This window comes from Pagrus pagrus (genome assembly GCF_965226575.1).
Source record: "Pagrus pagrus genome assembly, chromosome: 8".
In the NCBI taxonomy this organism is placed as follows: Eukaryota; Metazoa; Chordata; class Actinopteri; order Spariformes; family Sparidae; genus Pagrus; species Pagrus pagrus.
In genome coordinates, this window is record NC_140192.1 from 25,379,424 (window position 1) to 25,404,856 (window position 25,433).

The following is a 25,433-nucleotide window of genomic DNA, read 5'->3' on the forward strand; positions in this document are numbered from 1 at the left end:
GTATAATGGTACAGCAAATTTCTTAACCTATTTTTTAAACTAAATTCTATGATTAACAGCTGCAGGCCATGAAATCATGGAATATTAAAGTATTTTTAGAAAATGAATACAAAAAAATAATAATGTCATTATTTTTAATGTGGTTGGTGAGAGGAGGATGTTAGCCAAGCTGATGTCAAGCATGGACAGCACCTCTAACCCTCTGCACCAGACTGTGGAAGCCTTGAGCAGCTCTTTCAGCTGCAGACTCTTACACCCACTGTGTAAGAAGGAGCGCTTCAGCAGATCATTCATCCCCACAGCCATCAGACTGTTTAACTCAAGCACTACCTGAACAATCACTTTCCACTCACTTGTTTCCACAATATCTTTTTTGTAAATATCTTGTTTTGTTTCTATTTATTTTGTATTTTACGTTTTTTCTGATTCTTTTTCCTGTACTGTTGCATCTCGAGCCGTTGTTACAAGTAATTTCCTTGTTGTGTGATAAATAAAGTCAATCTTAATCTTAATCTCAATCTCAATCTCAATCTTAATCTTAATCTTAACCTTAATCTTAATCTCTATCTTAATCTTAATATTTACACGCACACAAAAATCATATACATGACTGTCCACTTTGCACAACTGTGTCTCTTCTCCACCCATGTGTATCTCTATCAGTTAGTGTGAATTTAACAGAAATACAATCATCTGCTTCGTTTGCTCCAGCTGTCTTGCTCAGACCACATTGTGGCCTGCAGCAGAATCTCATTTGTCAGACTTCCTCTTTCTCTTTCCTCCTCATTGCGCTTGCCACAGAATTCATTGTTATTTTCAACAGAAAAGATCGAGCACTGATGTGGCAATGCCACAGTGACGTTCGGTGTTGCACTTTCTCACAGTTTCTTCTTCAGTCTGGGCTTATCAGACCTGCAGGGTTGTAGCAAGGTGTCACCACAACCTGGTGGGAGCTGCAGTCACTTTGTAAGGCAGATCAACAGACACTTATAACACAGCTGGCGTTCATGCCCAGAAGAAAAGTTTATGCTCGAAAACAACATGAAGTATAATGAGGTCAGAGTGAGTTCTAGGAAGAGGTCACAACGGTTTTGGGACAGCTCAGACTTTTGGTGTGATTAATCACTGAGTTCAGAAATAGTTTGTTCTTGAACAGCTGTGCATAGTGTCATGAGAACACAGGAAAGACCTGCCCATTTTGTCTTCTTATTGCAACTCATAAATGTTGTTTATTGCCTTATTCAGTCAGTCACTTATACATCAGGTGACCAATTCATTAAAAACTGAAAAAAAACAATTGAAAGACAACAGTTATTATCCAAATGTAATGTTATCTTGAAATATATCATGATAGTTTTCACATTTCAACATTTTTGTAACTAAAATGGCACTTTTTAGTTGTAGTAGAGCGCATACCTCTGCTAAGGCCCAACAGTCCCCTTTCTTTCGATCAAGATCCATGCAATACTCCCTGAGAAATTTTCTATCCTATCTGGACCCGCACCAAAAGTTAATGGGGTCTATTCTGGGCCGAAACCCGTCCCCCATCCAAGGTCTGTGGTAATCTGTTCAGTAGTTTTTGTGTAATCCTGCTGACAAACTGACCAACAAACAGACACGGGTGAAAACAGCCTCCTTGGCGGAAGGTGATTGAAAACAATGGACCAAAGGTTTAATTATGTTTTATGTTTATTTATGATCATTTACTTACTTTATGTTTAAATACATTTGAATGACAATGAGATCTGCATATGAAATCTAAAATATTATAACACTTATCCATGGAACATACAATATTCATACAGAACATTACAGTAGGAGGTTCTTTGCTTTCAACACAAAGTATTACAAATTGTGCGTACAAATGTGCAAGAACTGTAGTTTTGAATTCAAGATAACGGGGTCTGTTTAATCAATCTATGTGAATCTGTCACAATCATAAAGATCTGTCGTTAAATTTGTATTTTTTTCCTGTACATGCAATTGATTCGAGTGAATTTACAATAATTACTCTATTATCTTTGGTAATACACAACATTTTAATTGCATCACTTGGACATGTTACAGGTTATTAGTAGGCACTGGAGTAGTACTATGGCTTTAATAATGCACATGTTTGTTGCATTTAGATTCAACCTGTTTCCCTGTGATCTTATCAGTGTCTTCAGCACCACCGCTGTGACTTCATTTCCCTTCAGTGTAATTTGAGTGAAGCCACAGAACCTAAACATTTGTGTGCTGCATACTAATGCTACTGTTTACACAAACACAAGTAAGGCTTCATCAAACTTACACCGAGCAATGGAAAAGTCGGCCAATAATATTTGCATGGCAGCCATTTTCCTCTGACGTCTCGGTCAGGGTGGCCAGTGTTACACTGCCGGTTGCTGGTTCTGGGTTGCAGGTCGTATAAACGTGGGGAATCTTATAAATTGTTATCTTTTCACCCCTCCCAGTTCATCAGCAACCAAAAGATGAAAATCTGGAGGGACATCGGGCCATATTTCAAGGTAAAACAACACATTTGATGACCCATTAGCTTCCATTAGACGACAACAGCTAACGTTAGCATTCAACCACTTTCTAGCTAACATTACTGAGTAACTGAGACTGAAAATGGCTGCCGTGTGAAAATGGTCTGTGGCTGCCTACATTCTTTGTCAAGTAACAATTATTTAAGTCTGAAGTTGAAAAACAAAGACTCACAGCTTGTGAGGATAGATGGGGCTCATGGCAGGTAGGGTATATCCAGTTTGGGGATTTAACAGAGGAAAGGTGTAGGGATACGGGTAAACAGCTGACCCAATGAGAGCTGGGCTCACTGGGACATGATGGTACATCAGCTGAGAATGAGGTAGTCTCATTCTGCTGGGGAGATACGCAGGGTGTAATAGAGGTTGGTGCCGAGAGTCTCTCCCTGATTTGTCGTAACTTGACAGGACGCACGACGCCGGCAGGCTGGCGGTGGAATGGGATAGGCTCTGCTGAGCGGGAGGAACTTTTTGAAGCATTGTCCTGGATTTCTCCCTCTTCTCTGTCGGATAGAGCCACGGATCTATGTTGTTCAGCTTCTTTGGACAAGTCAGAGAATCGTCCTGCTGCTGCATCAACCTGCCCTGGAGGGTTTTATAACCCGGCCGAATGGGAGCGGGCCGCGGAAGCTGAACAGATTTTGGAATAACTTTGGTGAAACTAGAGGTAGATGTCGGAGCCCAGTTGGATTTCACATTGAAAGCAGAGGGTGAGGGGATGTGATAGGGGAAATATCTGCTACTCATTTTGTGGATTGGCTTCCCAGAAGAGTCTTGAATCTGGACTCTGATGGGGTCTGCAGAGTGGGAGTTGATGTGAGAAACGTCTTTATTCCGTCCTGCAGGGTCTTTGGATGTCTGACTACAGCTCACAGACTTGCTGTCCTCACTACTGCTGGATGTATTTTTCTCAGAGGTGGAACAGTTATGGGGTAGCTCAGAGCCTGATGCAGGTTTATCTTCATTCCCTGTTGCATCGTCCTCTGATGAAACAGACAGAGGTGAAGGGCTGCGGGATGACGAGGAGGATAAAGGGACTGGGGAGCCATCAGACGAGTTGCAGTTCTGGCTGGAAGAAGCCCGGGCTGGAGACTGGGAGCACTGAATGACGGAGGGCCTCTCTTTATCCTCGCTCTGCGGGCTCAGGGGCAGTTTAAGGCTAGCCTGAGCCATTCGCTTTTTCTTCTCCAGAGGTGAGATGACCTCACCAGCAGCAGATGGGATGTGAGCAGTCCAGGGGCTGGATGTGGGGACCTGGACAAGGCGGGCGTAGACCGAAGTGCAAAGATTGGTGGCTCTTTTTGGCTGAGAGCAGTCTGGATGGCATCTGTCAGAGTTGGCAGACCAGAGAGCGTGGTGAGAATGGATCACTGCTTCACTTTGGCAGGCAGCCTCTGGACTTCTCTGGGTGAGTATCTATAATATAATACAGGGCATATTTTCAGACACATTGTGCAATAAAACAGATTTCTCTCTCTTTTTTATAGACTTTTTAACAGATGTTACCTCAGAATCCATGTCTCTATCTGACTGAGTCCTTTTCCTCTTCCTCTCAACTTTATGGACTTTGCCATCCAAATTTCTCTTGTAAGGCTTCCTTGGTTTGCTTGGAGGCAGCGGTTTGTCTTCCTCTCCTTTTATGTGTCTTTCAAAGGGCAGCACCAGCCTAAACAAAATACAGTTATGATTAAACATCTGTTGATAAAGCGATTGAATCGACATGTTAGTCAGAAACTGAATCATCCTCACTTCTCATAGTGTCTGCGGGTGCAAGTAGCGGCGCTGGTGCTACCTGGACTTCCTCCCAGCTCATCATACACTTTCTTCCAAAGACGTCGAGCCGTCACCTGTTGGATACAGCAATGGAGAAAATGAGCATGTAACAACTAATTACGGTAATGATCATATATCACTGAAATGTCAAAGAAATGTCACAGATAGATTGGGGCAGAATCGATGGCTCATCCTGCCAAGTACCTAGTGAGACATATAACAAAAACGCTCATGTTCCTCTTTGAGAATCACAATCTGAAGGGCTGCTTAGTTTGTGAAGGCCACCAGGGGGCCAAAAAATGAGCGCGTGGTGAGTATTAGACCAGAATATTACATCAGTATGGATGGACCAGTTGCTCTAGAAAATTAGTTTGACTATCCACCTTATTCCTAGTCCCCGTGAAACATGTGCAAATTAAGGGCGCGACTTCTGGCACATCCTGTCACTTAACTGGAACAGGGGTTTTCCATGGTAATAGGAGGCTAAACCATGTACTTAGAGCAATTGTGGGTCTATTCTGGACCCATCCTCCATCCAAGTTTTGTGGTGATCTGTTCAATAGTTTTTGTGTAATCCTGTCGACAAACCAACCAACAAACGGACACGGGACAATTCATGAAAATCTAGGTGAGCTACTTTATTGACTACTTACTACTTACACTATTATTATTGCTTCGCCTTGAAATTGCGTCAGTTATTATGATACTATTTACTAACACAAGTTCCAGAAGAGGACCGGAAATATCGCCCATAATCATGTGAGCTAGCCTACCTGATCCCTTTTTTAACCTAATGCTAACGAGGTAACACTGAAACTTGAGTAAGTGCCGTCTTGTTATGTAAAGCTAGCTTCATGAGTAGAATTTAATTTAAGCTAACAAACCTTATTACCTTCTCTGAAGCTAACGTTATTTGTTTGTATTCATCCCAATGGTCAGTCTCGTGATGCTAACTGGACTTTTAGCTAGCAAATGTTTATATATCTTTCTTTATATAGGCCTATTTGTACTTTCCATATAGAGGAGACCGTAGTTAAAATTTCTCCAGGTAGTCAGACTAACACCTTGAATGGTACCTTGCTACCAAGTACTGTACTTAAGTGTAGTTTTGAGATACTTATACTTGAGTATTTCCATTTTTTGCTACTTTGTACCACCACATGTATTTGATAACTTTATTTACTAGTTATGTTGCAGATTGTATGCTGCATCAGCACCAAATGAATGCTTTTTAAAATTAATTTATTTTATCTGCAATTGCATGAAAAAAAAAAACTCATAATCAGAAAAATGCCAGGCTGATGTATGCATGATGTATCAAGTGTATATATGTAAATATATATAATTTAATTTTTCATATGAATTTATTGCCAGAAAATTGCTTCTGATACATTAGTAAGTTTATTGTCAATACTTCAAGACTTTTTTACTCAAGTAGCCTACTTTTCATATGGGTGACTTTCACTTACCGAAGTAATGCTTAAACACAATATCTTTACTTTCACGCAAATATGACTTTCGGATACAACACTAGGAGAATGGGTACTATATACAGTATAAAACGCACTTTTAGTCTAGTTTTAAAACTGTTTTTGGTGAATCGTGGCAGCTGGTTACCCTTTAAATGCCATGTCTGCTGGTTTTCAGTACTGAAAGAGCACTGTCTTTTTTTGTTTGTTTTAGCTCTACTCATACGTGGGTGGCTTATGTGTTGTGTTTACACCTTGGGGCGCAGTGGCAGAGGTGATGGTGGTGACCGGGGTCAACTCTGTTTCAAGCCCCAGCCCGTCTCAGGTGCCATTTTCATATGAGTTGCACTCTCTGAGCATCAACATCAAACACAACAGAGTGACATGGGCGCTGACGCCGAGAGCTCTGCAGCCTAAATGTCCTCCGTTGTGGTAGAAACCACCATGTCGCAGCACGTTGACCTATAGCTCATTTTCCACTTAGAAACCTGTAACACTGAAGCTTTACGCATCTGTGTAGTCGATGAGAGAACTTGTACTTACTGAATCATAGCCCCCAAGTTTCTCTACTGCTTTGTAGATCCTCCAAAGATTAACTGGGAGTGAAAAAGACACAAGAAACTAATTATTTTCACTCAAATTCCTTGTGAATGTGGTGTTCATGCAACAGCAATGTTAATGAACTCACTCTGCTTGAAGCCCAGATGTGGGATCCTTTCTATGGGTGTAGCTCTGTCCTTCATAAAAGAGTGCAGACTTGATATAAACGCCTTCTCCTCCATCTGCACTAGACTGGGCCTCGCTTCATCCTCACACTCAGTCATAGAGTCATGAATCTCAATGACGGAGGGAGAAGCCTAAAGTAGAGAAAACGGATGTGTTAGAGACGAAAAAAGAAAAGAAGAAGAGTGTTTTGCATCAAAACCAAGTAGCTCCTGTAAATGCAACATGGTCCACTGCACCGCCATAGAAACCTGTTTTACAGTTGACGGTATTATCACAGATGGGGGGGGAAATGACACACAAAGTCATCTCATGGGATGCAAATGCTGAAATGAAACATCAAAATCAGAGGGTAGGGTTTTACCGCTACTTTCAATAGATAACCGCTACACATCCTGTCTGGAGAGAAAGCAGCAGACTTGTGGGGTTTTTGGTCTAGAGTTGTCTGTCACTGGTATCACAAAATGTCACTTTTAAAAAACAATCATAAGACAAATAAATACATAAAGTGTAGCAAACAACACTGTACGTATCGCTGATGACTGACGAGAAACCCAGACTGTGAATAAAGGTAATGCTTCGTAATTTTTCTTCTGAAATCTAAGCGGTTGCGCATTCGCTGTATTTTTTATGCAATACCAGTTACAGTAACTCTGGAGGAGGATTTTAAGATACCAAGAAATTAGTTGTAACAAGAGTGACACTACCCAGATTTCCAGTACAAGAAATTGGCAATGTCACTATTTGTGGTTTGTAAGAAAGGAGAAATGAAACAGTGAAGGCTTGCAGAAATAAAATCATCAGTTAGAGCGACTTCAGCAAGAGAAGTATTAAACATTGAACACGTAACTAGAGAAACTGCTTACGCTTCTCTGGCATTATGTGTGAAAACCGGCTCAAAAAGTACGAATGCCGACAAACTGACGTCTGTTATTGCTGTGAAATCATAGATTACGGTATTTCACGCCACATATTTCGATGTGAAATCTCACATCACGGCTGTGTCGATCAATTTCGATAGATTGAATGTCAAAAGAGACCACAATGGACAATGGCAATATTTTATTTTGAATCACCGCACGTAGACACTGCTATATTTCTAAGGCAGTCATTGTACAACAAAATGGCTCGAGGTGGTTTCATATTGAATCAAGTTCCTCTATGTGGTTCCTGGTTCCGAGAAGCAGGCCTACATAGTGAGTAATAGTGAAGGTGCAGGCCTCTAACCAAGATAGCCCCGACTGAGTCACAGCTCAGTGGCTCTATGCTGCCGTTCCCAGCCAACAGCTCTGACTTTCCACTGTTTTTCTGTATCACCTGCGTTTCCTACTCCTGATGTTTTGATTGTGTTATAATCTCTACATGTCTAAAAAAAAAATCACATTTCACAAACACCTTCTCAGCACTGTGTCTGGCCGGAAACCCTGCATCTTAAATGATGAGAAGTTTGACAAATTTTGCTTGGAATCTTGCAGAAAAAATCACCGGTATTCAGTAAAGGCCTTTCAACTTTCAGTTATTGTTTTCAGATGTGATTCACAAAACTTTCAGGTTCATGCATCAATGGTTGCCTACAGGAAACGTCTGCACTCGAAGCCACACACTGTAGCCCCTTTGCAGCAGATCTCACTCGACACCAGAGAGCGAATATCATTGTGAAAGTTGATTTCCACTAGATGAAATTTTTTGGAAAACCGTGTGGGTAGGTGTTGATGTCAATGTGTTGATATGTGATTCTCGCAATGATTGTCAGTGGCGGGCTGGATTGATGCAATCGGCAGGCCAAAAGTCACCACAGAAACCACCGGCTTTCAACTAGCATCATCTTTTGGAAATTCGGTGAGCTAATTTGTGTTTCTCATATTGTACCTCTCATTTCAGTTACCAGAATAGTGACTTTGAGGACCTCCTGCAGTTTCTGTATGTGCAAATGAAATATTGTGTTGCGTCTTATAGCGTGAGATGTGCGTGTGATCCTACTCGGCCCTCTCAGAATACAGAATCACTAATTCCTTGTTAGTCATTTCACAATCTGCCACCAAGATGAAACAACTGTACACACAAGATCAGTACTTCAAAAAATTGCCACTATCTCAAATTCACTAAAAAAAGGGGAAATGAAACACAACGTATATTTCACTCTGAGTAATCGTACGTGAAGTCACCAATTAACAGTAACTGATGGAAATTGCCCAAACTGTTGCCAGAAGGCCAACTGACATTTATAGGAGCCTGAGGTTAGCACAGTTACCTGACTCTCCGGCCCCTTCTCGTCATCACTGGCCGACGTTTGTTGTGACGTCTCGCTCTGGTCCTCTTGAGCTACAAACATTGAGACACACAGAAATTAAAGGGGCACTATGCGGTTTTGGAAAAAGAAATTCAAACTCAGAATTTTAATATTTAAAATATTAATGAGGTGATTATACAAAGTCAGAGATATTTATTTTATTCCATATGTGAATAAGCAAGGAAAATAAGGTCCCTATAAACAGTATGAATGTTGTCCTTTAAGGTCGGTTTGTTTATTCAGTTTATTTAATCATGTAAACAAAGAGAGTTTGTTTGTTTAGTTTGTTTAGGCATAAAACATCAGTCTTTCTCTTCTGATTAAAAATTCTTCCTCAAAACTACACGGTGCACCTTTAACCATCTTACTCCTGATTTCACTCCTGATTTCAAAAAGTCGAGCACGAATCTATCATTCATTAAAGAATGTCCAAACTCATTGTCAACACTGCTGGAAATGTAGCAGTTCTGGTCATTTGTGTAACGGTCGTAAGATCGACCAGCACAAAAAATAGAAATCTGTCGAACATATTGTCAACTGAGTGTGATATAAAACCACAGGTTGCAAAACCACTTCCTGCTCATGAACAAAACCGCTTGTATAGTTCACTGTATGATATTGTAACACGTAAACTACAGTATTTGGCAATAGTGAGATAATCTCAAGCAATAAATTGCAATGTACCTCGTGTAAAGCATAACAGCCTGCGAGGAAGGCTGATTAAAAACCAGTGCAATATGAGATATTAAGAAATACTTAACATTTCATTCTTACGGCTTTTATGGGGAGTACTTTTGCATTTCTCGTTCGTTTGTGAACAAAATAAAACACGGATATTAAAAACAAAAAGCTCTGGGGATGAAATACAGCCAGATTCTGAGAATGAAACGTTGTTCCTCACAAACCTCGTAGCCCTCCACCCACGGTGATATCATTTGTATGCAAAACCAATATGCTTCTCTTTTGAGATCACTTGTTTCCTGTGCTGTGGCTTGAACCTTTAATTCTGCTTTCAGTAGCCTCTAACTTCTCCATTTCAGGCGCTGAAGACATATTTTTCATATACTGCGTTAATTTTCGTGCGCTTTCAAACATGCACCGAACATTTTCTGGGTTTGTTTTCGTATTAAATGCATTAACATTATCTTTTCTTGATATTGATCTAAGGCAAAATATTATGATAGGTTAATTTTAGCACTTGCCTTATATCGAAAATGATAATAAATTACTGAGAAATTATGTTTTTTCTCCTCAAAACAGTGAATTTCTTTCACATATGTAATGTACATTTACTGACTTTTGTAAAAGCAGACTTTTTTCATGTCATATAAAGTCTTGTATCTGTCAAGTCCACAAACTATACTTATAACTAAACTATACAGCACTAAACATGTTACAGTAAACACATGAAACAGTAAAAATGAAGAGTATCTGCCCTCAATAAAGATGAAAGCGACACTCACCCATTTCCAGACGTTGTCTTCAGTCTCTGGCTTGACTGTGTTTTGTGACAGTAATTCATGAGGCGCTCTCCTCGACTTCACACCACGAAACAGGAAGGCGTCTCCACAGAACAGTTTCATTGGTCGAATCATCGCTCATCAGCACTCAAGTCTGGGAAACAGAGTTTTTTTTCTTCTGTTTTTCTGGTCACTCGAGTCTCACAATGTCTGTTCTCTGTTTCATCTATTGAGGTTTAGGCAGAAGAAGACAGCAGCTGCACTTATAACGGTCATTCAATCAGTAGTTTATTATTTATTTACAGGTAAATAAACGTGAAAATTAAGTTGGTGTCTTTTGTTTATGGTGTTGTTGGCAACGGATGAACTGTAATGTCACTGCTGCTTTTGTATGTGGCACCACAAATTGTTGTGCGAGGAAAAATATAAGTTTGCTATGTTATAATAACTTAACTAAGTTTGTCAGTATGGTGATGCAATGATTCAAACCTGGTCGTCTTTATAATAACCATCATTAATAAATGGTATGTTTTTAGTGAAATAGAATAGACAACAGTTCCTTTAATTCAGTCAAGCCTGATTCACAATCAAACTTGATAGCCCTGTATCACGACAACATTTTAAACCACCCATAACTGATAATAACCATGATAATTAAAGCAGATCCCACTGGGTATAAGATTTAAACGTCTAAATGTTAAGCTGCTGAGTGTAGTTTACGCTTCCCACAGATCTGAATCTGCAACACAATGCATCATATCCCTTTGGATATACTTAAAACTAACTATACTACTAAAACTATAACAGATACATTAAAAACCGTTTGTACATTTCTGAATCCCAATGATCTCAGCTTTACATCGGTGGTATCTGGATTTTTATTAGCATCCACTTCAAATTGTACTCCCTCATAGATACCAGCCCCTTAAATATGCCTGATTTAAAAAAAAAATCAAGATCCGTGTTTTATTCCCTGAGAGATTAACAAAAATGTGAAAATGTTAAATGAGGTGAGAAACAATTCCTGCATCTGCACCAAAAGTCAGTGGGGTCTATTCTGGGCCAAGACCCATCCTCCATCCAAGTTTCGTGAAAAGCCGTTCAGTAGTTTTTGTGTAATCCTGCTCACAAACCAACCGACCAACAAACGGACTCATGCGAAAACATAAACTTAAACAGGCACTACGCAACTTTTTTGCTTGAACTTATGATTACGTAGTAAGTGTTGAATGCACAGTGTAATGGCTATAGAATAACAATACCCTCCACGCTTAGATTGATTCTTGTGTTCTGTAAACTGTTTTGTCTGCTGCCGGGCAATGCAGCCGTGCTGGCAGCCTGGCACCATTTCTGCTTGGTTCCACATCTACATTGTGGACTAAATGATTGAATAAACTCATGTTTTGTCCTCTGTTGTTGTTACTCGCTACTGCGCGGAAGATAGAAAGTGATCAGGTCGTCTTTACAACAGCGGCGCCAACAATAACACCAAGGAGGGGAAGTTGTCTGTTTCCACTGTTACTAAGTTTAGTGTAGTGATTACAATCTTGGTTGGTAACACTTTATAATAACCATCATTAAGTAATGGTACATTTATGTTTAATTAAACTTTACCTAATAGTTATTTGACTGTTAAAAAAAAACAATAAAAAGGCTTTATAAACAATTTACGAATAAATTCCCAAGGTTTATAAACATCAGTTTCAACTTAATAATAGCATCCAGATAATGTTTATAGATGACCTACACAGTATTTACTACATTATTATTTATTAAATATTTTAAACATCAGTTGCAACTTTACAGTTAACAGCTGCATAATAAATGGTTTATAAAGCATTTTATTGTTTGTTTTATTTTATCCTTTATAACAGTCAAATAACTATTAACTAAAGTTTAATTGACCATAAATGTTATCATTTATTAATGATGGCGAAGAAATAAAGGTAAAATAATCATTAACTCAAGGCCAAATAAAGGTTTAAAGGTGACTAAGTGTAGAAAAAAAATAAATAACCAGATGTCTTCTTCACTATCACATTACTGAATTTACGGTATTTCATCAACCACTTCTTGTCTGTTAACATTGGTGCGCGAGAAAGCATCAAATTTATCTTGAAGATGATTAATCACACAGCAGATCAGATAACGTGATTCAGAACAAAGTGACGCATTTTGTTTTCATTTTATAGAGAAAGTGTTGGAGACATTACTTGGTCCCTACAATGCGTGCTGCTGCTTCAGCGTGGTAATAAATATTGCGTTTATACATAAGCTTGTGGCTGTGTGTGAAAAGGTTCAGACATTTCCTCTGTCACAAAATATCTCCTAAGAAGTAGAACGTGACGTAAAAAATACCACAATGAATTAGCACTGTGAGAGTATCTTCCTTCCTTAATTTGACATGAGTGTATAGGATGTTAAAATAAAACACGACAGAGGGAAGGTTTGTTCAAAACGTAAGTACTATTATAGGAGGAGAACATCATGTTCTGTGACGTGTATACCTTGTTTCTGATTGCATCGTGCAGTTTAAACTAAATCAAATTGTTCAGGGTAAAAAGCACTTTAAACTGGACCAAATGCTATCACTAATAGCTCATATGTCTGTAATCTAAAAGAACGTTTTGAGACAAGCTGGTAGCTGCAGGGATTATAGACTTCATATTTTCAGGAAGAGGAGAATCACTACTTCTTTAAAACAGGTTTCTACTGCCTATTGCATTAAAGGTGCTGGTTAAAAATAAAATGCCAGGACAATGCGGAAACAGCTTTTTCCACTAGAGATGAGCAAAAAACGGTCATCCATTTCTCTAATGCCAGTAATGAGTCAGAGGGAGTTGTCTTGAGATTTTATGTTCCTCATGGCCACATGCCAGGGACCTTGGAAAGCATCAAGTTGCTTTTAACAGACCTTATGGATTTAAAAATATATCAAAAAGACAGTTTTTTCTGATATTTTCTCACGAGGTCACATTTGAAACTTACTGTATTTCCCCTCCATTTTCCTTCGACTGTCCTACACTCAGTCAAATCACACAGATCTCGTGATAAAGAAGCACTGACTGAGTGATGAAGCTGCTCTCGACTATCCACATTTCCTCCGCATGTTTTTGATCTGTTTCAAAGGGGGATGCCCTATTCCCCCATCTGGTGCGGATAGAGTGTGACATTTCAAAAATGATTAACATTTAAATGTCAAAATAACCAAATATCTGCAGACTGTCCAAGTCTCAGCGGGATTTTTTTCTGGGGTTTGAAAAAAAAAAAAAGTTTTTGTTTTGCTTTTTGAGAAATTGTGATCAACAAGGCTCTCTGCAAAAATGGAAGAAATGTGATATTCACATATCTCAAATGAAGAAATTGACTCAGACAGAAACAAGATATTAAAACAGATATGTAAATAACACCTGGTTACCAATGAGTATTTACTTAGTTGAGCAATAAAGCATTTAATCTAGATTAGATGTCTGATTCACCACTCAAATGTAGACACAGAGTGTGAGAAACAAACTCTTGATGCAGGAATTACCTGCAGAGAGCAGGCGTGTGGTGAGATTTGAACTGTTATGCATTCATTGTTTATGTCATACTTGAGGCTTTATAGGAAATGTATTTTAATTCCATTTAAATCTGACAATATGTTTTGCAGAACTCTTCCGTCTCCTGCAGCTGACAACAAATGCGATGAGCAAAAACATGGCTTGTGAGACTGAAAAAAATCCCCAGCGATTCATTTCAGACTTTCACTGACACGAACATACGAGGTTGAGGTGAGGGCAGCGCAATGTAAATGAGAGGGTGTGGAGAAAATATTGTGAATCCAACACAGAAAAGATTTCCTATCTGAAGTGAGTCACTATCCTGGGAACACAATGCAAACATGTAACATTCAAGTCATGGTGAGAAACTGTCACAAACTATGTGCAGAGCAGGGTTTTCCACAATAAACGGGTTGTAGGATGCAAACAAACTCACAGAAGTTTATCTACAATCATTAAAGGCAGAGGTGTAAACTGATATAACTTGCAGATATAAGTGGGAGTTCATATTTTTATCTATAGTTTCTAGATGGTGTAGGTGTGAGAGGAGTTCATCATGAAACTGGGTTACCTGGAACAATCTTAGTATATATATATATACATTTAAAGACATTTTCCATGACAGTTTACAGGTGGGGAAGTATTGTACAGTTCCATTTCACAGGAGCGGGACATTAAACTATTTTGAACTATTCATTGAACTATTAAAGCGACATTTTTTCAACAATATGACCTAAAATGTTAAAGTTTGTTTCTTCTTCTGGAGCAATATTTAGCAGAAAAGTGTGATTTTGCACAATAAAAGATTTGCGTTTTGTGACAAATGTCAATGTGTAAGAATTTTAGTTGAAAACATTCAAAAATCAACTAAAATGATCAAAAGAATGTGAATAAATAGCAGGACTATGTCTATGTATTAAGTTGCAGCATATCTGCTGAAATTAGCATACTAACCAGTTAGCCCCGTCACGGTCCGAAGCTTCTGTGCTGACTAGCACATCAATGCTGCGTTCCATTGCACTTGAAACGCAAAAAAAACCAAAAACCAAAAAACAAACTGTCGGAATTCCAAGTCAGAAACTCAGGCAAGGTGGTCCTTAGTCCCTGAGCTCCCAGTCCTAATCACTAGCTGCACGGCTAACTGACAGGGCAGCTGCAGTTAGCGGTTACTCTGTTTGTTTTGAGTATGAAATCAAAAGGTGGCAAATTCTTACGTATTGCACCTTTAACACACAGTGGAAATCAAACTTCACGTATGATCTGTCAGACATGCAAGTATATGGACCAAAAATATGACATGTATGAGGGGAAAATATTTTGAATTTATTTAAAAAATCTAACTGAATTCTGCAGGGCAAATCATTTGCAATTCAGCCGAACAAAGATTTAACTGAAGGATGTGGGAGAAGTAAAATCAAATTTTTCGTGTGAAAATGAAACCTATGCATTAGAGGTGAATTCCCCAGCTGTTGCCTCATTCCAGGAAACCGATTGTAGAGCACATACTGAGTCTGTGTATACGTCTGAGTTCCTGTTAGACCTCTGAAAATCCCTCATGGTGTTCTGTTATTTCTAACTGTTCTAAAACGTCTGCAGCCTGTGAAAGAAGTGATATGACGACACAGCTTGTTTATTTATTTTATTATGAAGACTGTCTGTGCATTACAATAGACTCTGGAAAAACAAAAACATGAATAATGCGTTGGATACACGATGCCCTTTTCTATTCACGATCGATTCATTTTTCCTTTTTGTCGACTGACCTAAAAGCCTGAAAGAGCAAGAATTTTGTTCCATGATAAAAACCGCGAACTTCTGCTGTCAAACTGCTCAAATGTTTGATTAAAATGCCACCAATCGCTGCACTCACTTCCCCTCATTATGGCACCATAATACCACATATTAATTATCAGAGAAATCAACCTCAGACCAGCGAGATCCAAAAAAAGAAAAATAACGTAGAAATGTGATTTCTTCTCTTCAGCTCGTCCCTGAAAAGTTAAATATGTTGAAATAATCTGGTTCAGATGATTAAAGACTTGAAATGAAAAACAACTGTTCTATACTCACAGTTAAAGGGAACTGAACCGTTTTATGCATTCCCCCCCACTAAGATCAGCCACCCACAGCACAGCAAACATCTGTTGTTGTTTTTTTCGTTTTTAAATATTCACTTCAACCACAGTCAGATCAGTAAAACATGGTTTGAAATTCACACAGGATGTAAGTTCAATCACATAAAAAAACACAGGAAAATTCAGTCTGCCGGTAAAGAAAGGCAAAAGCAAAGGCAAAAGATTATACTGTAGCCGGTACCACCATCTTTGATTTTTTTTTTTTTTAAATCCTGAAATGTACAGGAGCATTTGCTACAAATACAACAAAATTATACCTGAAATAGAACCAAAGTCACTTTGTAAGGAATGCTAACAAGAAGTGCTGTTAATACTCACAATTGAATTGAAGACTTAACAAAGGCTGATATTTTACTGCATCACATTTATAGGTAAAGAGATGTATTATTGGGGCGAGTGGGAGGGAGTTTTGGTCGGCCTATGGGTCTTCACAAATCCCTAAACTATGCCATCATTTGCTCACAACATCAACAATTTAATGGAATTGCTTTCTTGAAATGAGGAGAGATTTCAAAAAACTTCTGGCCCTCGATTACCATCCGTTCATTGGTCCATGATGTGGAGGATGGTTTGCTCCGTTCCAGCCTGTTCAGCTCACTTGTGTGCGAGGTGCTGACTTTGCTGTGTGTTGTTTTACTGCAGAGGTCCTCTGCCAGGGCTGCCAGTGCGATAATCTGGGGTGGTGGGGGTGTGGAGAGCTGCGTTGGGCTAGATGAGCTCCACGTAATTGGCCGGGAACATTCCAAAGCTGCCGCCTGGGCTGTAGCCTCGCCACCAGCCCTCGTCTATCATCTCGATCCCGGTGATGATCTCGTCAGGATCGAAGGAGATCTCCGTGTCGTCAGCTGAAGGAGAGGAGCAGAGTCTCATGAAAGTCAGCAAAGTTGCTTTATGATGAGCACACTTTATGATCATTGTTGGACTTTTAAGAAAAAGTTCATTAGACTATAATAACAACTCTGCAAACATTACAAACAAGCAAACAATACTATTATTTAATCATTTTTACACCAACGTTAGTGTGTATATGCAGGTTTTTTTTAAACATGGGTAAACCTACTCTAATTAGGTGATTGACTCCTTTCATTTTGCCAGTAGGTAAGTTTGCTTTTCATATTTTTATGTTTTTGTGTCACATTCAATGTCACAAATGCACTTGTGGAAGCCAGTGACAATGTTATGCTGATTACTTCTGTGATACTTTGTAGGATGATTCAGATCTAAGTTGAAAATAATTTGAAATGGGCTTTAAATTTCTTTCCACCCATAACTTCTTGTGCGTATATGGCACACATCTTAAGAGAGAGAGCGAAAGAGAAAAAAACGACACAACTAGTTTACTGGTAGTATTTAACATCAAAATGAATCAAAAATGACCTTAAAATTGAAAGTCAAATTGAATTGTAGATTTGGAGATTGTGACACGCTAACCTTTTACCTCAGTCTCTCTTTCAGATTGAAACACCAGCTAATCGATGTGTAAGCACTGCTTGATTGGACAGAAAACTATTTATACGACAGAGGTAAGTGGGTGTCCATGTCCAGTGGGAAAGGAGTATGACTTTCGTGGAACATAGCACTAGATATACTTCTTGTTTGAGACTGTGGGTCTGAATGCATCTTTTGAATTCGTGAAGTGGGCACATTGAGGCTAAATGGTGTGTTGTGTTCCTCTTTAATCCTTGTGACAATTACTTGACTGACCATTGTGCTTTTATGGTGTAGGACAAAAAAAAAAAACTCACCAGCCTGGTAGTCATATAAGGCTCTGGCACAGATGCCTTTGTCTGATGTCTCCTCAGCAGGCGCCTCATAGTTATTCTCCTCCACCACCTGCGGCTGAAATAAGATTAAGTTGCTTCAGAATTTTTTACATGGTGGAAAAAAATAGTCAAAGCATTTCCTGCTGAAGGGAAGTAAACAACTACCTGAGCTGGCTCTTCATGAGCTGGCTCTTCATGAGCTGGCTCTTCATAAGCCGGCTCTTGGACGTAGGAGTTGGCAGCTGGTGCTTCCTCTGTAAAGACAGATTACCATCAGTGTGACTGCGTCTGGTCCGTCTCTCTGCCAGCAGGTGGCAGCAGCGGATCCTGACAGCCCGATTTGGCAGCAGGGATTAATAAGTGCTCATAACAAATTATAACAGCATTTTAATGAGAAGCAGATGGAAGGGTTGGGAAGGTGGTGTGTAAAGGGTTAACTTCTTGTGTGAAATGGGCCCCACCTTTCAGCGGCTCCTCGGGTGTTGTCTCCTGCTCATCATACTCACACCTGGACTGCCCATCAGCCTCATCAGGCTCTTATCACCCAAAACACAAGCACAGACATGCAATGTACACAGAGGAACACGTTCACAAGTCCACACAGGATGAACACCACCAGACAGGAGGGCCACATTTTACTTATGGAATAACAAACTAATTATCTGGGAGTTTCTTAGGAAACAGAAAATACACTCAATGGAAGCATGACTCATGATGATTTTGAGGATTATGAAGATGATGACACACAGAATCAACAATGAGAAATGAAGCATGCAGCTTTCAGTATGAGTATGAGACTGGAACCCAATAAGATGTGTATGGATTCTTTGAGTGTGTGTGTGTTTTTAAGCTCACACCTGTGGCACGGACAGGAGAGGCGGAGCCTGCAGGCACAGGAGAAGCTTGGCGCTGAGGTGAGCTGGGTCGCTCACTTTCATACACTGTCTTAGACAGAAAAGGGCTTTGCAGACGCCCTGAGCGGAGACACATGGAAACCCCCAAAACATGCCAAAAACAATGGACGAGAGAGAAGTGCAGAGAGGTTGAGCAGAAGTAGAGAAGACACCATAATGGAGACACAGTGTTATTTATGACTATGAGACCAGTAGACAGTCTGATGGAAAGTTAAAGCTCTAACAAAGACAGCAGTGGGAGACCATCTCCACTAGAAAAAAATCCAGTTTGCACCTACCGCTACCTGACAGCGAGGCTAACAGAGCTTTGCAGTATTGCAGGAGGGACATTTAAAGCAAACAGATGTATATGGCGAGGTCACAGTGATACCTGGCTGGGGGCTAGCAGGGGCTGCAGAGGGCACGTCGGAGTCACTTGGAGTTATTCCTCTCTCTCTCTGCTTGAACATCTCTCTGGGGTTTAGAGCACGCTGAGAAATGAGAGACGCCGCCTCCTAGATGTAGGGAAACAAATAATACGCACAATAAGCATAAGACAGCCGTGGCTTATTAATAATGTAGTGACTGACTGAGAGAGCAGCTACAGAACTGATGTCTGTAAATGATCATAGAGAGAGGAGAGATCATGCAGTAAAGACTGGAAGATGTTACGCTGAGCTTGAAAGGGTAAGAAAAAAATCAATAGTTTGGAGAGAAGCATGAAGAAGAAGTTTGACCAGAGGAGAGCACTTTCGGTAGGGGAACTCACGTTGACCTTTTCCACAGATTCACCTCTGTTGACTGCTTTCTTCTGGGCTGCCTGGGTCTCCTCCTGCTCCTCCTGATGGTGTCATATCAATGTTGGTACTGCTGACGTTAGCTACCTCCCTGACTTAAGTGTTTACAAGTGGTGAGTGCTACCCAGACTTGTTTAACTATCAACATAATCATAGAAAAGTGGGTAACACTCGATATAAAAGTACATTTTACACAAATCCACATTCATACCGATTTCGGCATCTGATCCGTTTGCCTTCACACTGAAACCCATTGACTTAAGGTGTAATCTAGTCAGCTGATGGGACAGCGAGACACTCACCCAACGTTGTTTCTCCTGCTCTTTACTCTCAGCCTCCACCTGCTGCTGGTACTTCCTATTAAACAAATGAAATTTGAGACGACTATCACCAGCTGCAACTGGAAACCGGTCTCAACCGTGTGAATTTCCGTCAGTTGCTACCTACTTTTGTTGGTCAATTTGAGTGGCTCTCTCCTTGTCCCTCTTGTCCCTCTGCAGTGCCTCCTTGGCCTCTCTGTCTTTCCTATCTTTCTCCAGCTTCTGGCGCTCCTCATCGGCCTTGCGTCGCTCCTCCTGGCGACGTTTCTCCTCCTCTTTCTAAAGGCCGAACACACCGACATGGTCAGTGTTGGTTTGACTGTTTTGCAAATACTACTGTCATTAATAAGCTTGGTTACAAAATAGTTTTTCTAAGAAAAGTGCAAGCAATGAGCACCACTTTCTGGGTGCATCTGTGACAGTATGGTGATGAGCCAAAATTGCAAACAAAGGACAGAGCTACAACAATGCTTTCGCTGACTACGGTTACATTCATGATGCATAAAAACTGCCTGCCTGGGATTTTTATACAAGATTTACAAATACATGGCGATATTTGTCAAATGTTTCAAAAGTGCTAACTCTTGCGATACTGAGGGAGGTTGGTGATTTTAAGAAATCTTAAATAAATAAAAAAAAAACTTTTTTGCAGTTACTTATGGTAAAGTTGAAGTCAGCAAAGAGTTCAGGAGCCTACCTCTGCCTGAGCCCAGAAGTTGTCTTTGTTGGTCTTCCTGATTTCAGACATAGCGTTGGTCTTCTGGTACACTGAGCCCTACATGAAGAAAAAAAGACCATTTATTGATACACAGAAACAGACCAAAAATGGTTGGATCCAAATACCAGTTAGCAGTTTGTTAGCATGTTGTTACTCATCCTAATACATTTGTGCCTTTTGGGGCTTTACACCGTAATTTTTGGCCGCACTGAGTGAAACCGTGCCATGGTGATTTGCTTTCTCGTTACCAGTTTAACTGTGCTGAGTTGAGCCAGGCTGTGCCCACAATGGACCAGCTCCCAGTAATTTTGTAGCTTCTAACTGAATCTCTGTGGTTTGAAGTTTAGTTTCTCTCCTGCGTCCCTGAAAGTACAGTTTCATCATGTTCGCTTTCAGACGTTTCACGATTCCTGATAAGTGACTGCTGGTGAAAACCCAACATTTCCTGATTTTGCTGCTTCATAATAAAAAAGCTCAAATAACTAAATTAGGGAGGACTTTTATTGTGAAAATTTATGAGAAATACACATGTTAATCACTGAATTCTTGGATCTTTGTTAGCAGCTATTCTTTGAAAGTACTGCAGGGAGGAAGAGTATTTAGAGCCGCTCCTTCAACCATTTCTCAAGACAAGTGCATCATCAACTAAAGACACACCGTCAAACAGGTAGCCATGTTGTTGTTGAAATGCAAATCCCTGCTGCGCTGGAATCATGTGCCAAGTCAAACTGAGTCAAGCTGAGCCAGCAGATGTGTATGGAAAAGCTCCATTTCGCACTACTTGCTATTCAGTCATTAATCATTAAATGGGTGAAAATGATAGCTTCTCTCTAACTGATGAAATATACTGTATATTCCATTAAAGTATGAAGACATGATGTGTGTAATTAATACAGTGTGTCTTCTTTTGATTTTTTTTTTATCAACCAATTATCAGATATGAATGAACGGTTGCTTTCTCTCATAAAAGAGAGCATGATTATAGACAAACAAAATAAACTAAAGTCACTGGGGTAAGGTTGTTCTTGGAGGTCGGCATTTTCCAATTCTGCTTTGGAGAGTTGGTTTGAACAATTGTTGTCAGAGCTAGAAATGTCTGTGTGTGGAAGAAAGGCCATAACAAAGAGGAAAAAACACAAACACTTTAAATGTATCCACATTTGGAGATTAAGAAGCCTACTTAAGATCTTGCGCTCCGCTTATCTTTCTAGCATGAAGCACAAACAAACAGGAGGGCATAAGCAGGAACTGCATGCGCTGCATACCACAGGACCCTGAGGACCGCTGTCCTGGAAGCGGCTGGAGGATTCTTTGTGGAAGTTGTAGTTCGCTCCTGAGGCTTTGGCCACCTTTTGCATGATCGCCTCGGGTTCCACGTCCTCCTCTGCTCTGGCGTTTACTGTGACGTGGGCCCCCTGAAACAGCACGAAAGTTCATTTTAATGCTCACACAAATAGAGCAACACTTGCACTTATCTTGATTTGTGCATGCACCACCCAGCAGTTGGTTCGCACGTGTTTTTTTCCCGTATGATAAAAGGCAAAGCTTTGCCTGCAGCATGCTTTGAAGTATTGTAAGTGCTACTCAAAGCCATCAATAGCAAACACATTAAACTCCTCTGTAAGCACAGAGTGTGTAGTAGAAATCCAAATGCATATTTAAACTAGACCAAAATACAAGTAAAGTGTTACCTTAAGAAAATTGGCCATGGAGCTGACATGATTTGCACATATTCCTTTCCTGGCGTCCTTCACTCCTTCTCCAGTCTGCAACACAAAGGATTGTTCAACAGTTCAAAGATGACCACTACAAAGAGGACAAACCAATGCACAATAGTTAAATGAAGCACAAACCCAGTTGATGAGGACATATTTGGGTAGACCAGAATTGGGATCCTGGACCCTGCAGAAAGCATACATCACTTTTCCACTGTTCAGTTCCTCAACCAACTCCTCCAGTCCTCCATCTGAAACATAAACATTGTGGAAAAGTCAAATTACTGTGGTCGGTTGTGTAACGGCTGACATTTTTCCCTCGACAAATGATGGGGTGAGAAAGCAGAGGCACGCAATCCTTTTGTGCCGATGTTCCAGTGCTGCAGCTGTATGCTGCTGACAATGAAATTCCTGCACACATTTGATAATATCGTGTTGCCATCATAAAAAAATGCAATATCTACTCACCCCCTTTTTCTGCCAGACGGATATCATTACTGTTTCCCTCATAGGTGAACAAGGCCCTGTGGAAAACAACAGATTAAAGATATTAAAATACCAGCAACACAGATCACACTGACAGACAGAAAAGAGTTTGTTCCAGAAGTTGATGTGCACCATTTCACACTAAACAAAACAATGGATGTTTTGTAAACCCATTTTAAGCTCCTTCACCCTCCAACAGGGTACATTTCACTCAGAGGAAGTGGGCTAGTGTAGATATATGTAGAGAGTAATCCCATTTTAAATCAGTCATGTCAGGAGCTTTTACAGGCAGACCAACTTTTCTTACGTAGTACATGCCCAATAAAAATAAGTGAAGATTGCAGCCCTATACAAACTGAATCCCTCGTTAATAACCAACTATTTCCTGCAGGAAAGGCACATTTCACCACCTTTTCTCTGCCATTTCATTAGCATTAAGGAATTTGAAAAAGTCTTAGCTTCTGTGCTCTTTTAGTTGAAATACAGTCTGTCTCCTTGATGTATGGTTATGTTTAACAGTGGGTATTATATCGGGTTGAGATTATTTTTTTAGACCCTGAATATAAAGTAAATACTAGATATTATAATCATATTAATCAAAACATTATGCTGACACACTTACGAGAGTGTCTTTCTTGTGTCGGGTTTAGGTTAGTTGTTCAGGAAAGTATAAACAATACTTTAAGGACATCTTGTAGCCTTTATTGTTATATCACTGTGCTCAGGAGTCATTGCTGGGAATAAGGAGATGAGGCAGGGATAAAGCTATAAATAAACATAGAGCCGAGACCATTAGTCTATCGCCAGAAAGTTAATCTGCACCTATTTTTAATACTTGATTAATCATTTCAGTCAGTTTTTCAAACCTGCTGGTTCCCGCTTCTCAAATGAACAGATTTAATCCTTCTCTTTGATGCATATGATAGTAAACTGATAAAACAAGACATTTAAAAATGTCACCTTGGGCTCTGTGAAACCGTGGTGGGCATTTTTAATTATTTTCAGATGTTTTACAGTCAAGATAACTCATCAATTAATAGAGAATCTGCAGATGAATCAATGAATGGGAGCCCTAATTTAATGGAGAAGATTTAATTAAGATTGCAAATATTATCTGCACCTTTAGGTCCCATTTAATAGAAAACCATTGATGCTAAATGATTGAGACACAAAACAATTAAAACTTGCTGTGCTCCAATACAGAAGATCTGCTCATATTATTGTCATGCAGCCATGACATGATGATCACCTTGCATATTACAGTACCTATTACATCTCTACTTGGAATGACAATTTCAGATCAGTGTGTTTTAATGTTTGTAAAAATAAAATGAGGCCTGGAAAACAAGGTTCAGTGGCCTTAACTGTATTTGCTTGCTCGGTACCCTGTATTCAGTGCATACTCTCAGGGCCAGGTAAGTGGAACTTACTCACACTGAAACTAGGCCGTGAATGATCACTTCTTTATTCTACGTAAACATCTTTACTTTTTGCTGTCAGCACCATTTCAGAAAAACTACGATACCAGCAAGTTGTGATATTACAGGGCGGTGGCTGACTTAAATAGCTCAAACTGAGAAAAGGGTGGCAAACGTTCACGGAAGAGATTGTTTCAGGCTGAGTGTGGGACCAGCAGGAGTCCCTGGGCAATTCCTGCCAGGGATTAATTATATCAGGTCATCATTAAACACAGAAGCTGTCATCAACAGGTCATTTTAACCTCCAGGCATCACAGACACTCCAACAGACACTGTGGCGTTAGGCGACGCATAGAGGAAGTTCCTAGATTTGACTTTCTCATCTTATCCATATTTAGCTAACTTCTGATATCGTACCAGGAAGTAGGTGAGGTAGCGAGCAACTTGCTCATTCAAATTTTGCCAGTCAAGCGTGTCAAAATATTGCCAAAAACACATGCAAAGCATAACGGTGAAGTGTTTAACTTAGCCTGTTGGTTAGTTGGTGAGTGTATCTAGCTAATTAACAATGTTACTAGCTGTTCAGTTAGCTCATCTTCAAGCGTTAATACACGTCAGACTCTCGGTAAATGTGAGCAAGCTCCCATATAAACAAAGCCGACTTCATCTTACGTTATCGCTAATTTACTAATTAAAATGTCTGGTGTGGTAAACAAAGTACCATTAAGTCTAAGGTTAAGTTTATGTAGTTAACGTTAGGGTGACGACTGGCTCAGTGCTAGCCAAAACTGCAGCTAACATAACACCTCCCACACAGGGCTACCCGTTTTTAAATGCTGCTCCTTACCAGTTGGTACTTGATTTTTCATCTACCACTTCTTTGAATGCAGCTGTTAATGCAGGGCCATTTTTGCTGAGGTTAACTGCCATCGTTGTGCTGAGTACAGCTAGCCAGCTAGCTATCCGGGATGCGCCCTTCCTACTGGGAGGAGTGGCGATGATGCTGCTGACTTTCAGCCGCACAGGAAGCTAGTTCAGCTAGTGGCTACGTCTCAGCTCCATGGAGCGCTGCATATTTTTCACCGTGACACTCCGAAAGCGCGGAGTTAGTTCGCTTTTTTAGCTTTTACAAACTCATCTATTATTTTTGATGACCCAGCTTTAAATATCATCAATCAGAGCCAAATTTCCACTTTAGCAAAGCGATGTCGAGATAAAGATCGCTCTGTGCAAAGATCTCCGCAAAACCTCGCATGAGATATTGTCGACTCAAACGCCCCCTGATGTTCAGCGCTCCTAGGTACAACATTCCCACATTTTTCTGAATATTTAGAGCATTATTTCTGGTTATGTAGGCATGTGCTCACAGGTACAGTATATCAACATTTTCACTTATTATT

At 40.0% G+C, this 25,433-nt stretch overlaps 2 protein-coding genes across 6 annotated transcripts; both read right to left on the reverse strand.

Annotated features, from left to right (window-relative positions):
• Positions 1-1,755: 1,755 nt before the first annotated feature.
• Positions 1,756-10,369, reverse strand: arid5a (AT-rich interactive domain 5A; the record flags this gene model as incomplete). The annotated part of the gene is given in 8 exon segments (XM_084359524.1): positions 1,756-3,947; positions 4,038-4,197; positions 4,281-4,378; positions 6,317-6,369; positions 6,462-6,630; positions 8,748-8,818; positions 10,250-10,270; positions 10,273-10,369. Coding segments are annotated over 8 exon segments (1,914 nt in total). The 3' UTR covers positions 1,756-2,702.
• Positions 10,370-15,412: 5,043 nt separating this feature from the next.
• On the reverse strand, positions 15,413-25,091 carry dbnlb (drebrin-like b). Of its 5 annotated transcripts, XM_084360019.1 has the most exons (15): positions 24,881-25,089; positions 22,598-22,653; positions 22,268-22,380; positions 22,106-22,180; positions 21,680-21,829; positions 20,394-20,471; positions 19,824-19,975; positions 19,679-19,733; positions 19,349-19,420; positions 18,971-19,094; positions 18,544-18,660; positions 18,148-18,222; positions 17,852-17,940; positions 17,669-17,762; positions 15,413-16,768 (listed from the first exon to the last, which is right to left on the reverse strand). In XM_084360019.1, exons 1-15 carry the CDS (start codon positions 24,961-24,963, stop codon positions 16,632-16,634), a joined length of 1,470 nt encoding a protein of 489 aa, XP_084216145.1. In that variant the 5' UTR covers positions 24,964-25,089; the 3' UTR covers positions 15,413-16,631. The 5 variants fall into 5 exon arrangements, with proteins under 5 accessions (XP_084216145.1, XP_084216146.1, XP_084216147.1 ...); XM_084360020.1 differs by lacking the exon at positions 19,349-19,420 and having other exon boundaries at positions 24,881-25,091; XM_084360021.1 differs by lacking the exon at positions 18,148-18,222 and having other exon boundaries at positions 24,881-25,088.
• Positions 25,092-25,433: the final 342 nt, after the last annotated feature.

Coding starts and splice junctions, on each gene's coding strand:
- dbnlb (XM_084360019.1), bottom strand. CDS start 24,963: ATGGCAGTTAACCTCAGCAAAAATGGCCCTGCATTAACAGCTGCATTC. Junction 22,381..22,597: donor CCGTCTGGCAGAAAAAGGGG/GTGAGTAGATAT, acceptor TTTATGTTTCAG/ATGGAGGACTGGAGGAGTTG. Junction 19,421..19,678: donor AGCAGGAGAAACAACGTTGG/GTGAGTGTCTCG, acceptor TGACACCATCAG/GAGGAGCAGGAGGAGACCCA.